The sequence below is a fragment of the Molossus molossus genome, unplaced genomic scaffold, assembly GCF_014108415.1.
Source record: "Molossus molossus isolate mMolMol1 unplaced genomic scaffold, mMolMol1.p scaffold_m16_p_12, whole genome shotgun sequence".
Taxonomy (NCBI): Eukaryota; Metazoa; Chordata; class Mammalia; order Chiroptera; family Molossidae; genus Molossus; species Molossus molossus.
Window position 1 is genome coordinate 88,742,183 of NW_023425347.1, and position 15,969 is coordinate 88,758,151.

Consider the following 15,969-nt stretch of genomic DNA (forward strand, 5'->3'; position numbering starts at 1 on the left):
AATGTCCTGAATTGTTCCTGCTTTCACATCACACTTTCAGGCAAGGGAGTTGGCCCATGGTAGAAACTTAGTAAATATTTGTTTAATTGAATGATACACTCAATAGCCTTTCTTGGGAAAGATCGCGTTCCACTGCAAGACGAACACAAGCCTTACTCATATCTCCTTCCTTTTGGCTTCCTTGTCATTTTCATCATTGTCATCCTGTACTGATTTATTGAACACTATGTGCCAGGCATTGTGCTAAGCACATTATGTAGTTCATCTCAATTACTTGTTACATGAACTTTGATAGGTAAAATTACCCATTGTTATCTCCAATTTGAAGATGAGGAAAACTGAGGCTGAGACAGGTGAATTAACTTGCCCCAATTCGGATAAGGTTAGGAACTAACCAGGCTTTGAACACATCCTAGTTTCCTGAAATAAAACGTGTGCAGGAAATAAATATGTTGTATCAATTAGCTTATGCTGTGTAACAAATCACCTCAAAACTTAAAAGCTTTAAACAACAAGCATTTATTATTTCTCATGATTCTGTAGATTGCCTGGGAAATTCTTTTCTGGGCCAGTGGGCTTCAGCTAGATAGTTTGGAATGGCCTCACTCACACGTCCAGTTGATAATAGTGAGGTGATGGGCCACATGTCTCCAGCAGGCTACCTGAGCTTAGTCACATATGGCAGTTGCAGAGTTCCAGGAGCAAGAGAGGGAAGATCCAATTACACAAGTACTTTAAGAACAAACAAACAAACAAACAAAAACAAAACTCATCTTTATGGTTGAATGTATTACAGATGTCCCCCCTTTTTTTCCCATTGACCCCCTCCTCCCCAACCGCACCTCCTCCTGCCTTCCCCACACTATTGTCTGTGTCCATTGGTTATGCATACATGCATAGAAGTTCTTTGGTTTATCTCATCAGGCCCTCCCTCCCCGCTTCCCTTTGAGGTTCATCAGTCTAACAACCAATTTGTACTTCTTAATTCCTTCATCTTCTTCACCCATCCCCCAAGCCTACTCCTACCTGCAAGCAACAAAAAGTTCTCTGTATCTAGGAGTCTGTTTCTGTTCTGCTTGCTCATTTGGTTTGTAGATTCAATTATTGATAGATATGTATTCATTGCCATTTTATTGTTCATATTTTTGTTCTTCAAGAAGACCTTTCAGGTCAAGATGGCGGGTAGGTAAACGCGGTATCGCGTCCTCCCACAACCACATCAAAGTTACAACTAAACTACAGAACAACCATCATTCAAAACCGCCTGAAATCAAGCTGAATGGAAGTACTACAACTACGGAATTAAAGCAGCAGCCACATCCAGACCGGTAGGAGGGGCGGAGGGGCGGTGGTGGCGCAACGGGCTGGTCCCACACCCAAGTGTGGCGGATAAAAATCAGGAGGCTCCCGTGGCTGGGAAGGTCCTTCCTGAGGACTGAGGGGTCCCCGTCCCACACCAGGTGCCCCGCTCAGGGTTCCAGTGCCAGGAAGAGAGTCCCCATAACTTCTGGCTGGAAAAACCAGCGGAAACTGAGGCTCAGGGAAGCTGAAGCGGCTGGAGCCCCAGGCAGCTCCCTAAAGGGCCCGCGCACGGACTTATCGGACTCTCTCCCTCTAAGCTTGGAGGGGAGGCAGCTCGAGGGGCGCCCGAGACATACAGGGAAGAACTGAGCTGTTTGGCACTGGAGCGAGGGCTGGAGAGGGGGCTTTCTTGGGGACAAACATGCTGTCAGAGGCCTTTGTTCCTTTGGTGAGCCCTTCCCAGGGGCGGCAGACAGAAGCCATATCTGGGACTCCAGCAACCTGGCTCACACTGGTAGCCCTGCCCTGCTGACTCCCTGAGGCCCTGCCCCACCCAACTTTCAGGCCCACCAAGCTGTTGCCACTTGCTTAACCATAGGATTGGCCTGTCTGGGATCCTGCTTCAGGTTTTTCCTAAATTCTTTCAAACAAGCAGCATCTGTTCTCGGCGAGCCCCATACCTCTCATTAAGTAGTACACTGAAACAAACACAGGGAGGCAGCCAAAATGAGGAGACAAAGAAACGGGTCCCAAATGAAAGAACAGAACAAAACCCCAATAAAAGAACTAAGCGAAAGGGAGATAAGCAACCTAACAGATACTGAGTTCAAAATACTGCGTATAAGGATGCTCAATGAACTTAGTGAGAACCTCAGTGAACTTAGGGAGGGCCTCAAGAGCATTAAAAAGAACTAGTTAGAAATCATGGATACACAGTTAGAATTGAAGGAGGCATTAACTGAAATAAAGAATAATTTACACAGCTTCAATAATAGAGTATGTAAATCCAAGGAGCAAACCATCCATTTGGAATATAAGGAAGCAAAAAAATCCCCAATCAGAACAGCAAAAAGAAAAAAGAATCCAAAAAAATGAGGATAGTGTAAGGAGCCTCTGGGACAACTTCAAGCGTGCCAACATTCGCATCTTGGGGGTGCCAGAAGGAGAAGAGCGAGAACAAGAAATCGAAAACCTGTTTGAAACAATAATGGCAGAAAACTTTCCTAACTTGGTGAAGGAAACAGACATACAAGTCCAGGAAGCACAGAGAGTCCCAAATAAGATGAACCCCAAGAGGCCCACACCGAGACACATCATCATCAAAATGCAAAAGGTTCAAGACAAAGAGAGAATCTTAAAAGCAGCAAGAGAAAGGCAGCTAGTTACCTACAAGGGAGTTCCCATTAGGCTGTCAGCTGATTTCTCAAAAGAAACTTTGCAGGCCAGAAAGGAGTGGCAAGAAATATTCAGAGCGATGAAAACCAAGAACCTACAACCAAGATTACTCTATCCTGCAAAGCTGTCATTTAGAATCGATGGACATATAAAAACTTTCCCAGACAAGAAAAAGTTAAAGGAGTTCATCACCACCAAACCGTTATTATATGAAATGATGAAGGGTCTTTTTGAAGAAAAAGATAAAATATATGAACAAACAAAGTGGCAATGAATACATATCTATGAACAATGGAATCTACAAACAAAATGAACAGGTAGAACAGAAACATTCTCATAGATACAGAGAACAATTTGTTGGTTGCCAGTTGGGAGGGGGGTTGGAGGAATGGGTGAAAAAGGTGAAGGGATTAAGAAGCACAAATTCATTGCTAGATTGACAAACCTCAAAGGGAAAGGGGTTGGGGGGTGGGAAGAAATAAACCAAAGAACTTATATGCATAACCAATGGACACAGACAATAGTGTGGGAAAAGGTGGGAGTGGGGAGGAGGGGGTCAATGGGGGAAAAATGTGGAACATCTGTAATACATTTTACATCCAACAATAAAGATTTTAAAAGGAAAAAAGAAAAAGAAAAAAAATTTGCCTTTAATAAGTGTAATAATTTTTTCTTAAAATTCAATAAGTTATCTGAAAAAAAAAGACCTTTCAACATTTTATATAATACTGGTTTGATGGTGATGAACTCCTTTAGCTTTTTCTTCTCTGGGAAACTCTTGATATGTCCATCGATTCTAAATGATAGCTTTGCAGGATAGAGTAATCTTGGTTGTAGGTCGTTGCTTTTCATCACCTTGAATATCTCTTGCCACTACTTTCTGGCTTGCAAAGTTTCTTTTGAGAAATCAGCTGACAGTCTTATGGGAGCTCCTTTGTAGGTAACTAACTGCTTTTCTCTTGCTGCTTTTTTTTTTATCTTCACTCAAGGACATTTTTTTTTCTTTTGCATTTATCTTCAGATAGAGCGGGAGGGAGAGAGGGAGAGAGAAATAGAGAGAAAAACATCGATGTGAGAGAGACACATCGAGTAGCTGCCATCCACACGACCCCAACTGGGGCCAGGGACAAACTGCAACCGAGGTATGTGCCCTTAGCAGGAACCAAACCCGGGACTCTCTGGTCCACGGGCCGACGCTCTAACTGCTGAGCCAAACCATCCAGGGCTCTCTTGCTGCTTTTAAGAATCTCTCTTTGTCCTTTACCTTTTGCATTTTGATGATGATGTGTCTTGGTGTGGACCTCTTTGGGTTCATCTTGTTTGGGATTCTCTGTGCTTCCTAGACTTGTAGTCTGTTTCCTTTACCAAGTTAGGGAAGTTTTCTGTCATTATTGTTTCAAATAGGTTTTCAATTTCTTGTCCTCTTTCTTCTTCTGGCACTCCTATGATGCAAATGTTGGTATGCTTGACGTTGTCCCAGAGGCTCCTTACACTATCCTCATTTTTTTTTATTCTTCTTTCTTTTTGCTGTTCTGATTGGGTGTTTTTTGCTTCCTTATATTTCAAATCATTGGTTTGCTTCTTGACTTTACCTACTGTACTATTGATTTCCTGTAAATTATTCTTTATTTTAGTTAGTGCCTCCTTCATTTCTGACTGGTCCTTTTTTAGGTTGTTGATGTTCTCACTAAGTTCCTTGAAGGTCTCCTTAAATTCCTTGGAGGTCTCACTAAGTCCCTTGAAGGTCACACTAAGTTCCTTGAGCAACCTTATAACCAGTGTTTTGAACTCTGCATCTGACTGATTGCTTACCTCCATTTTGTTTAATTCTTTTCCTGGAGTTTTGTTATTTCCTTTCATTTGGGACATATTTCTTTGTCTCCTCATTTTGGATGCTTCCCTGTGATTGTTTCTATGTATTAGGTAGCATTACTATGTCTCCTAGGCTTCGTAGAATGTCCTATTGTTGTAGGTGTCCTGTAGGATCCAGTGGCATAGCCTCCCTGATCACCCCAGCTGGGCCCTCGAGGTGCACACTTAGTGTGGACTGTATATCCTTCTGTTGTAATTGAGTCTCGATTGCTGTTGGCACATCAATGGGAGGGATTTACTTAGGCTGATCAGCTGCAAGAACTGACTGTGCCCACTGACCACTGGCCTCTGACTACCTTGGAGGATCAGCGGTGTAGGGGCCCAACACACAGAGCAATACTTACTTCATTAGGGCTCTGGTACCAACGGAGTCTGCTCCTTGAGTGTGTCACTTGTGGAGGTGGTTGGGTGGTGGTGTTTCAATGTAGTCTGAAGCTGCCCACTGGGTGTGCTGGCTCTGGGGCAAGGTCAGCCACTGCCTGTGTTATATTTGGGGCCACCAGACATAAGCTACAAAGCAATCTGCTGATGGGTGCTTCTTGTGCTGGGCTTGGAGGTGTCCAGGAAAAGCAAGTTGTGAACCAAGCCTGGCTGCTTCTAGTGCCAGGCCTGGAGCCACTTAATGAGAGGTATGGCGCTTGCTGATTCCAGATGCTTCTTGTTTGAGAGATTTTAGGAAACTCTGAAGCAAGATCCAGGACAGACTAATCCTATGGTAAAGCCTTTGGAAATAGCTTGGGTGGTTGGGTGGGGCGGGGCAAAAAGTGTGAGCCAGGTTGCTGGAGTCCAAGATATGATGGCTGTCTGTCGCCCCAGGGAAGGGCTCACCAAAGCAATATCAGCCTCCACCAGCACATCTGTTCAGGAGAAAGCTGCCTCTCCAGCCCTTGTCCCATGGTCAATCAGCTCAGTTCTTCCCTGTATGTCTCTGGCGCCTCTCCAGCTGCCTCTCCTTGGAGCTTGGAGGGAGCAAGTCTGAGTAAGTTCGTGCGCGGGCCCTTTAAGAGAATCTGCCTGGGGCTCCCGCAGCCACAGCTGCCCTCTGCCTCAGTTTCCGCTGGTTTTTCCAGCCAGTCGTGATGGGGATTCTCTCCCTGGCACTGGAACCCTGAGCTGGGAGCCTGGTGTGGGACGGGGACCCCTCAGTCCTCAGGGAGGACCTTCGCAGCCGAGGTGTCCCTTCTGATTTCTATCCACCACACGCGGGTGTGGGACCAGCCCCTCCACCCCTCCACCCCTCCTACCAGTCTCGATGTGGCTTCTTCTTTAATTTTGTAGTTGTAGGACTTCCATTCAGCTCGATTTCAGGTGGTCTGAATGGCGGTTGTGTTGTAGTTTAGTTGTAATTTTGATGTGGTTGTGGGAAGAGGCGATACCGCGGTTACCTACCCGCCATCTTGACCGGAAGTCTACACAAGTACTTTTTAACTCTTGGCTTCTATAATTTTTGCTAATTGTCCCTTCAGCCAAAACAAGTTTCATTGGCAAAATCCAAATTCAAGGGTGGACAGACTTCACCTTTTGATGGGAAGAACTGCAAAACACTGTGGCTTCCCCTACCCCAGTATACCTGATTTATCTTTTGTTGTGTCACAAGTTACTCCCAAACTCAGTGGCTTAGTGGGTTGAACGTCATCCCGTGGACTGAGGTCCCAATTCCATCAGTCAGAGCACATGCCCAGGTTGTGGGCTCGATCCCCAGTAGCGGGTGTGCAGAAGGCAGCTGATCAATGTATCTCTCTCACATCAATGTTTCTCTTTCTCCCTTCCACTCTCTCTCTAAAAAATCAATAAAAACATATTTTAAAAAACAAAAAACATTTATCTCACAATTTCTGGCTTAGCTGGGTGGTTCTGGCTCGGCCCTGTCATGAACCTGAAGTCTTCTGAAAGTTTGATGGGGGTGGAGGATCCATGTCCAGGATGGTGCACACATGGCTGGCAAGGTGGGGAAGGTTGTTGGAAAGAGGCCCCAGTTCCTTGCTAAATGGACCTCTTCATAAGGACTGCTTGAGTGTCCTTACGCCATGGTGGCTAGCTTTCACCAGAGCAAGGGACACAAGAGTGAGCAAGGTGGAAACCACAATGTCTTTTATGACCTTAGAAGTCACATGTTGTCCTCTCGCCAGGCGTCCTCGTGAGAGTGACATCGTCTTTAAACCCTGCGTGGCAATCCCTGACGCACCGCCGTGACGCCCAGGGAAGACAGGGCGACCTGGAAGTCCAACTACTTCCTTAAGATCATCCAACTTCTGGATGATTATCCAAAATGCTTCACTGTGGGAGCCGACAATGTGGGCTCCAAGCAGATGCAGCAGATCCGCATGTCGCTCCGCGGGAAGGCTGTGGTGCTGATGGGCAAGAACACCGTGATGCGCAAGGCCATCCGAGGACATCTGGAAAACAACCCAGCTCTGGAGAAACTGTTGCCTCATATCCGGGGGAATGTGGGCTTTGTGTTCACTAAGGAGGACCTCACTGAGATCAGGGACATGCTCCTGGCCAATAAGGTGCCAGCTGCTGCCCGTGCTGGTGCCAGTGCCCCATGTGAAGTCACTGTGCCAGCCCAGAACACTGGTCTGGGGCCAGAGAAGACCTCTTTCTTCCAGGCTTTAGGCATCACCACTAAAATCTCCAGGGGCACCATTGAAATCCTGAGTGACGTGCAGCTGATTAAGACTGGAGACAAAGTGGGAGCCAGCGAAGCCACACTGCTGAACATGCTGAACGTCTCCCCCTTCTCCTTTGGGCTGATCATCCAGCAGGTGTTTGACATTGGCAGCATCTACAACCCGGAAGTGCTTGACATCACAGAGGAAACTCTGCATGCCCGATTCCTGGAGGGTGTGTGCAATGTTGCCAGCGTATGTCTGCAGATTGGTTACCCAGCTGTTGCATCAGTACCCCATTCTATCATCAATGGGTACAAGCGGGTTCTGGCTTTGTCTGTGGAGACTGATTACACCTTCCCACTTGCTGAAAAGGTCAAGGCCTTCCTGGCTGATCCATCTGCTTTTGTGGCTGCTGCCCCCGTGGCCGCTGCCACCACTGCTGCTCCAGCTGCTGCCGCAGCCCCAGCCCCAGCCAAGGTTGAAGCAAAGGAGTCGGAGGAGTCGGACGAGGATATGGGATTTGGTCTCTTTGACTAATCACCAAAAAGCAACCAGCTCTCAGCCAACTTTATTTGTGAAACAAGGAAATAAAGGCGTACTTCTCTTAAAAGTTAAAAAAAAAAGAAGTCACATGTTGTCAATTCTGCAGTATCCCATGGTCCCATAAGGAACTACAGAAGGGTGCAAATACCAGTAGGTACAACTCAGAGGCTACCTTAGAGGGCTACCACACTACCATACATGTCATTGACTTTTTTTAGTGAGAGAGAGGAAGGAAGAGAGATAGAAACATTGATGTGAGAGAGAAACATCTATCAGCTGCCTCCTGCACACCCTCTCCTGGGGATCGAGCCTGAAACCCAGCATGTGCCCTGACTGGGAATCAAACTGGGACCTCCCAGTCCATGAGAAGAGGCTCAATCCACTGAACCACACTGCCCAGGAACTACCATACATGTTAAATGTCTTCATTCTTCTCTTATATTTATTTGGTAATTTAAGGATAGATTTCTCTTCGAATTTTGAAGGTATTTCTCTGTTTTCCCTGGCTTTGAGAAGTACAGTGCCATTCTGATTCCTAATTCTTTGTTGGGATTCCCCCCAAGTCCCTTTCTAGAAGCTTTTAAGATCTTCTCTTGGTCCCTAGTATTCTGAAATGTTGTGGCCTTTGTCATTTTGTGCTGAATACCTGATGGACCCTTTCAATTTAAAAACTCTAGTACAGAACGTGGGAATACAGTTTAGAATATCTAAACGCAAGTGCACAAGGCAGGGAAACATATTTAGGGATGTGTAGAGAAGGGGGTGGGGCAAGGGTCTGGCTCTCCCCCATTCACCACCTTCCAGGGCAGAGTTCCAAGAGACTCAGAAATGTGAATGTGGCCGTCCAGGTCATTGTGAAGGGTTATTTGCCAAAGTAGCAGAATAGTCTGTATTTTATTTAACATTTTATTAGCTCCATTTATAACTTTTTAAGTATGCTTTCTTTCTTTCTTTTTTTTTTAATCCTCACTTGACATTTTTGCATTTATCTTCAGATAGAGTGGGAGGGAGAGAAGGAGGAAGAGATACAGAGAAACATTGACGCAAGAGAGACACATCGAGTGGTTGCCACCCACACAACTCCAACCCAGCTGGGAACAAACTGCAACCAAGGTACATGCCCTAAGTGGGAACCAAACCCGGGACTCTGGTCTGTGGGCCGATGCTCTAACCACTGAGAAAACTGGCCAGGGCAGTGTGCTTCCTTTTGTACTCTCCATCCAGTACCACAAATATTAGGAATGGCCTGCTGGGCAAGTTGCTTAGCTTCTCTAAGCCTCAGATTTGTCATATGTAAATGGGAAAAAGAGTACCTACCTACTTTGTGATGTTTTATATGAGGGTAATATGAGATGATGCATGAAAAATGTTTGGGTCGATGAGAAAAGGTTAAATAGTTGTCTATTGCTGTTGCCAAGAGCAGGACTTTCGGCCCAGCACCCCCGTCTGGTTGGATGGAAAACTACAGTTGCTTAGTGGACTGAATTAGAAAGAAACTAGCTTAGCCTTTTGCCTCTGCTAACTCGGCCTGCCCCCTTTTCTTGCACTCCTGTGTTTGGAGACAAATGGGAATGCTCACTGACTTCTGGGACTACTCTGGGGCAGGTAGGAAAAACTTCCACTTGTTTTCTTGCTCCTACTCCCAGGCTCCATCTGCAAGCATTTCCTTAGATTAAGAACTGAATTTGTATCCCTTTTCCTGTCTCTATCTGAGACTGAAACTGTTTTTCTGTTACTTTTTAATGCTTCTTTGTGGCAAACTGAGAGTATAGTAACAATAATAGCTATTATGGAACTAATAATGTGCCAATAAGGGCTTTACTGTACATGTATTATTTTGTAATCTTTACAACTACAAATGTCCTACTATTATCTTTATTTTATAGATGAGAAAACTGGGGTCTGGGATGGCTAAGTAACTTGTCATAGGTCACACAGCTGGTTTGTAGTGGAACTAGGATTTAAACACAGGCTGTGGGCCTCCAGAGTCTGCATTCTTACCACATTGAGCCTTCTCCAAACATTTTTTTTTTTAATCCTCACCCAAGGATATTTGTTCCTTTTATCTTCAGATAGACTAGAAGGGAGAGAGAGAGAGAGAAACATTGATGTGAGAGAGGCACACTGACTGGCTGCCTCCTGCACGACCCTGACCAGGGCTGGGGACCGAACTGCAACCGAGGTCTGTGCCCTTGACCAAAATCGAACCCACGACTCTTTGATCTGTGGGCCAACGCTCTAACCACTGAGCCAAACCAGCCAAGGTGAGCCTTCTCCAAATATTAATTAACATTGAGTACTCACTATGTGCGAAGTTGAGACTATAGAGCTCAGACTCTTAATCACGATGCTGTACTTACCAGCTGGGTTACCTTGGAGAAGTCTTTTTCCTCATAGCTTGAATAACAACACTCCTTTACTAAATGTCCATTCCATGTCCTGAGCTGTGTGTGTGTGTGTGTGTGTGTGTGTGTGTGTGTTAACTGGGAATCGAGCTGGCGACCTTTGGGTGCTTGGGACAACCCTCAGCCGAGCCACACTAGCCAGGGCTGTCCTGAGCTCTTTTTTGTTGTTTGTTTTATTTTTGGGTACGTGCCCCTAGTGGGACCCGAACCCAGGACTCTCTGGTCCACAGGCCGACACTCCAACCACTGAGCTAAACTGGCCAGGGCTCTTTCTTTCTTTTTATTTTATTGTTTTTCCAAGTGACCAAACATTTTTATTTGACTAAATTCTATTTCATGCATAAGCATGACGGTCTCCCGTTTATTAGACTTTGGCAATAAAAAAACAAACAAACAAGCAGCCTTGTACAGAACAGTGAAAATGCCGAGGGCGAGGGTAGTCTACAGTTTTACTGTAGGATAAATATGTTTTTTTCAAAAGGCCTCTCTCCCTTTGGCCGTATCAACTCTCAGTTCAGACCATTAAATACAGACAAACTTTCAAAATCACTTCTTCACTTCTCCAAGATCTTCGATGCTATCATCATCTACCTGTGGCCATTTTTCCTGAATGACATCAATGATGTCGTCTGTAAAGTCTCCCTGAATGATGATCTCATCCTCCCCTGTCACTGAGGTACCACAGGAGAATTTTTTAACAAAAAATCTTTGTGCTTCTTTAAGATCAATTTCGGAAGTTGCAAGGCCACACACTCTTGTTACATATTCTTCTTTGCTCTGGGAATTTGGGCTATCATAACCTTTTGTGGTACAGTCTTCTTTTTTTGTTTTATTTGACCCCTTCCACCTTTCTTTTGTTTTTTCTTCTCTTCTTCCCCTGCTGTTTCTTGACCCTCACTAATCCCAGATTCTTGCTTGGGTGAATTTTCTACTGTAAGTTTTGCAAACTCATTTGGAAAATTCTTCTCTAACCACTGTCTACAGTTAGCAACATCAGGCATATATTCCCAGTACTCTGTTGGTAATGAACGGACTCCACAGTGAAGGACTCGGAGTGGGTAATCTGCATCTAGCTTGGTATTGCTTCTGGGGTCTCCTCTGCAATCATGCCCCCCGGTTCAGAAATGTCAGCAGCCATCTCTCAAACCCAGGCGGTCGCACAGCCGCCGACGCCTCCACTCCCGCCACTACCGCCAGCTGAAGCGACACATGCAACTCTTCGTGTCTGGCCAGGGCCACCTGACCTTATTTTTTTTTTAAACACAGTTGCACCCTGGCCAGTTTGGCTCAGCGGTTAGAGCGTCAGCCTGTGGACCACAGAGTCCCGGGTTTGGTTCCCGCTAAGGGCACGTACCTTGGTTGCAGTTTGTCCCCAGCCCTGGTTGGAGTCGTGTGGATGGCAACCAGTCGATGTGTCTCTCTCACATCGATCATCGATGTTCCTCTCTCTCTCTCTCTCTCCCTCCTCTCACCCTCCCCCTCTATCTGAAAATAAATGCAAAAATGTCCTTGGGTAAGGATTAAAAAATAATAATAAATATACAGTTGGAAAAGGAAGGAGTATTTTATTTCTTTTCTTTATTGATGTTAGAGGAAGGGAGGAGAGAGAAACACCAATGAAAGAGAACATCAATTGGCCACCTCCTGCATGCCCCCCACTGGGGATCAGGCCCACAACGTGGGCATGTGTCCTGACCCAGAATTGAACAGCGACCTCTTGGTGCATGGGTCGACGCTCAACCACTGAGCCACACCGGCTGGGTGTCTTGAGCTGTTTTTATTTGCAAAGCACTTTTCTAAGCACTTTAATGTTTTATTTAACTCACTGCATCCTTATACAATGGCTCTGCAAAGTTGATGCATTTTTCTCATTTTTGAGAAAGTGAGACACAAAGAGGTTCAGTGACTTGCTCGAGGGCACACATCTAAGCAGGGTGGGATTCGAGGCCGGGTGGCCTTGTGGATGCCCAGAGCACGGGGATTGCCTCTGGAGTCTCGGATGTTGTTAGCAGATATTTCCAGTCTGTGTCTCGGCACATGGATGACCTGTACTTTCCTGTCCCCTTGAATTTAGGTGCAGCCAATGAAATGTGATGGATGTCACTTCTGGACATAGCTTAGAGGCCAACTCGAAATTTTATGCTTGAGAAACACAGGCATAGTTATATACAATTTTGATGACCTGAACTTTCCTCATAAGTTTGTGGGTTGTTTTTCTTTTAAGAATAGCTTGATTTTTAGAGAAAGAGGAAGGGAAACATTGATATGAGAGCACATCGATCAGCTGCCTCCTGCACATACACACCCACCCACCAGAGATCAAGCCTGCAACCCAGGCATGTTCCCTGACCAGGTATCGAACTGGCAAACTTTCAGTGCATGGGATGACACACAACCAATTGAGCCACACTGGCTAGGGCTCCTCATAAGTTTTTGAAAAGGACTGAGACAGTAGGCATCACAGAGAGAAGTCTGAGGACCTGTGAAGACAAACTGTCTATGTCACCATTTGCCAATAACCAGGGAAACTCAAGTGGATGTGGAATGCTAGTGAGAAACCCTGCGAAGGGGGCATCTGTTAAGGTGATAAGCCAGGAAGAGGATTCTTCTGGGCATCAGTTACATGCAGCAGAGAAAAAAAACTCATTCTTAGAAATGATTAGGGCCTTGGCTCAGGCATCTTTTGCACTGGAGTCAGCTTTGGTGCAGAAGCCTAACACTGGGTGTGTTTGTTTATGAGATAGTCAAGTGTGACTGAGAAGGTGTGCTACGGAGTCAGGCCAACACAAAGCACCATTGCTCACTGATTGTGTGACCTTGGGCAAGTTCTTAATTTCTCTGTGCTTGTCTTCATTTTTAAAATGGGGCCATGGCCATCTATCTTATAGGATTATTATGATAACAGAGACAGTGTATACGAGACAGAGTGGTACCTGGCACATAGTAGGTGCAGAACTAGCAGGGCCAGTTACCTAACTGTGAACACCAGACTTGATTGTGTTAAGTCTGTAGCCCAAGGTCTAATACAGGTCCTGTCTCAGCAAATGTTGAATAAAATAAAGGACAAAGGGCTAATTTATAAACTCTGGGTCAGGCCATCCATCAGATAACCATGTTCCATAATTAACTTCAATGCATAGTAATTTCTAACAGTGAGAAATAGATCCAATAAAGAATCGGAAAAATATGTCCAGACTCTACATACCAAAAATGCCCTCTTTATGAGAAGGGGTAGTAAAACTATTGTGAGACGTTGTAGGTTTAAGGTAAGATCCAATCCACTGGATGTATGTAGGAGCTGAAACCAAGCCCTCAGCTCCATTAGCAACCGCTACAACTCCAACAGCTCAGCCATACAGCGGGTTCTCATTAATTCCTTGTTGACATGACCTGTCCGTGTCAGTGTTCATTATGCTGTCATTAGGAAGCCAATGTAACACTGAAGAGACGACCTGTGTCTTCTACACCCCCAAGTGACTGAAAGGTGGAGTGGCGTTCTTTTCAGTCGGACAATCCGAGTCTCAAACCCTTTCCTTTGCTACTTCTTAGCTATGCAGTTTTGGCTGCATTATTTCACTGTCTAAGCCTCAGCTTCTGTTAATGGGGTTAAGAGCTCAGTCCCAGGGTTCCAAGTATAACAAAGGACAGTGCCTGGTCCCCACTAGGTGCTCTTTTTTTTTTTAAATTAATTTTTGTTACAGATGTTCCTCCTTTCCCCCCTAGACACCCTCCCCCCGATCCTCCCCCCACCCCACCCCAGCATTGTTGTCTCTGTCCATTGGTTATGCATACATGCATATAAGTTCTTTGGTAACAAAAAGTAGGCGCTCATTTTATCTGAGTTGCTCCCTTTGCTTACAGGGCTCTTTCTCCTTTCCCAGTCCGGCTATGCTACAAAGATCCCACATCCTTTAAGGCCCAACCCAAGGAGTAAGATCTCTGCCTCACAGCACAGGAACCAGACATTTTCGGATTGACTTCCATTCTCTGACACAATAAGGGAGAAAGACACAATATATGAGATTTTTTTGTTTGTTTTTTATTTAGACATGGAATTTCTTTTCCTTTTCATATAACTTATCTAATTAAAATATTCATCTTGGTAGTTACCACAAAAAAGTAACATAGAAAACCGTATTTACATTTTGGGACCAAAATACAAATGAAGAGCAGGCCGATACCTCGCTCCTGTTCCTCCCGCTCCCCGGAAAGAAAGAGAAAGCCCTAAAGAAACTGCTCATTATACCAACAATCACCAAGGGTTAATTTGTAATTTGTATGTAGTGTAGCACAGGAAAAAAATTGCACAAGTTTTCACAAATGAGACCAAAAGTTCGACATCGTCTTGCGTCGGCTCCACAGCCATTTCAGTCACCCAGGTGAGGAGGTCGTTCAGAAATTCGGTTTCTCCTCTTCCCTCCTTGCTCTTCTCACCAAGTCACACCCGGATCAGACTTGCTTGGAAGGGGACGGGGAAGATCTGGCTCTATGCAAACAGGGCTGAGCAATGATCTTTCCGGCAGTGATGTTGGGATGAACCTGTGTGGTTTTTTTCCCCCTCCCTGCCTAATGACTCCTAATAAAAGAAATTAAATCATACACAACTGAATCTGAAATATGAAAAACTGGTTCAATGACAAAGACGTGAACACACAGCTAAGAGACAAATTCAAGGTGGTAGATGCCTTGAGGAAGCTATTCGAGGCACCTGACCCAGATGTCCATTTGGTTTTAGGTAAGAGGCTTCCTAACTTAGATTTGAGGGTAGGGGTGGAATGGTAATACAGTCGATAAAGAGAAATAAAATCAGTCAAGAGAAATAATGCTTTACCCAATTAAAAACTACAGTAAATGAAAACAGAGTGATACTTATGTCCCGTTGCAACACGTACCGCACACAGCAACTCACGCAACAGTCGCTGCTCTGGATCTTCGAGGTTAGCCGAACCGAGGTCTCCAGGATGGTTAAAAACAGTGGGCTCCATACTGAGCTTTTTTGGGGAGAATTTTTTATAGGAGTTTATTTAAGTCAAATCGTGGACATATGCCAGGGAGCAAGATCTCAAATGCTCCCTCCATATTCGGAGCTTTGAGTGAACTTACTGAGGGGACTGACTGCCAAGCTCCTCGGGCTGCTACACTAATCACATCCTCAGTCTACGTATCAGGTTTCATAAGGATGGGCACCTCAATTTAGAGCATCTACTTCCACCTGGGTCACAACCAAGTGGGTTCCCACGTGATCAGTGCTCTTCGACGGCCAAGGGCGGCACTGATAATATCCCGCTTCTGATCATGCTCTAAGTCAACTTGAAAGTGAGACCCTCCTTCTCCCCAAACCAGATGGATGCCCTTGGTTCTCCCCAACCTGACACTATAGCTCAGACTCTTTTGCTAAGTTTACCCTTCCCTCCGGGTTCTGGCTTAAATACTCAAAAAGCAGAGACAGTTTCAGCTGCAAAGTTCTCTACAAAACATAACAAATTGTTGTGCTCTTCCAATCACATGATCTTACCTCTTAAAGAAAGCAAAGACAAAACCAATTTCCAACATAGTATTACAACTTTAAAAACCGTTCTGGTAGTAATTCACAGGGATCAAGAGATTAAAGTGCTGGCTTTTAAAACTCTAAAGTTGTACTGGGGAGGACGGGGGGCGCTACAAAAAGCCCTGCCATGTATCTGTGTTTTCCCCCATGCTAGTGGGAGAAGGAAAAACAGAGGAGGAGAAAACCCCTAAAGTTTTGAATCAGACACAGGAAATTGTAAAAATGCCAGGGTTCTGTGCAAATCGATCTCCCAAGGTTCTGTGTCCTCTAGTGAGCCTCAAAAAAAAACAAA

General features: G+C 45.1%; 1 protein-coding gene and 1 pseudogene across 1 annotated transcript; one reads left to right on the plus strand and one right to left on the minus strand.

Annotated features, from left to right (window-relative positions):
• Positions 1 to 6,596: 6,596 nt before the first annotated feature.
• Positions 6,597 to 7,771, plus strand: LOC118626814 (60S acidic ribosomal protein P0-like). The gene is made up of 2 exons (XM_036256825.1): positions 6,597 to 6,706; positions 6,770 to 7,771. Exons 1-2 carry the CDS (start codon positions 6,597 to 6,599, stop codon positions 7,716 to 7,718), a joined length of 1,059 nt encoding a protein of 352 aa, XP_036112718.1. The 3' UTR covers positions 7,719 to 7,771.
• A 2,887-nt stretch (positions 7,772 to 10,658) lies between these two features.
• LOC118627113 lies at positions 10,659 to 11,345 on the minus strand (annotated as a pseudogene).
• Positions 11,346 to 15,969: the final 4,624 nt, after the last annotated feature.

Excerpts from the sequence above, each read along its gene's own strand:
- LOC118626814 (XM_036256825.1), top strand. The coding sequence starts at position 6,597 with ATGGTGGCTAGCTTTCACCAGAGCAAGGGACACAAGAGTGAGCAAGGT. Across the intron at positions 6,707-6,769 it reads TCCTCTCGCCAGGCGTCCTC|GGAAGACAGGGCGACCTGGA; the intron begins GTGAGAGTGACA and ends CGTGACGCCCAG.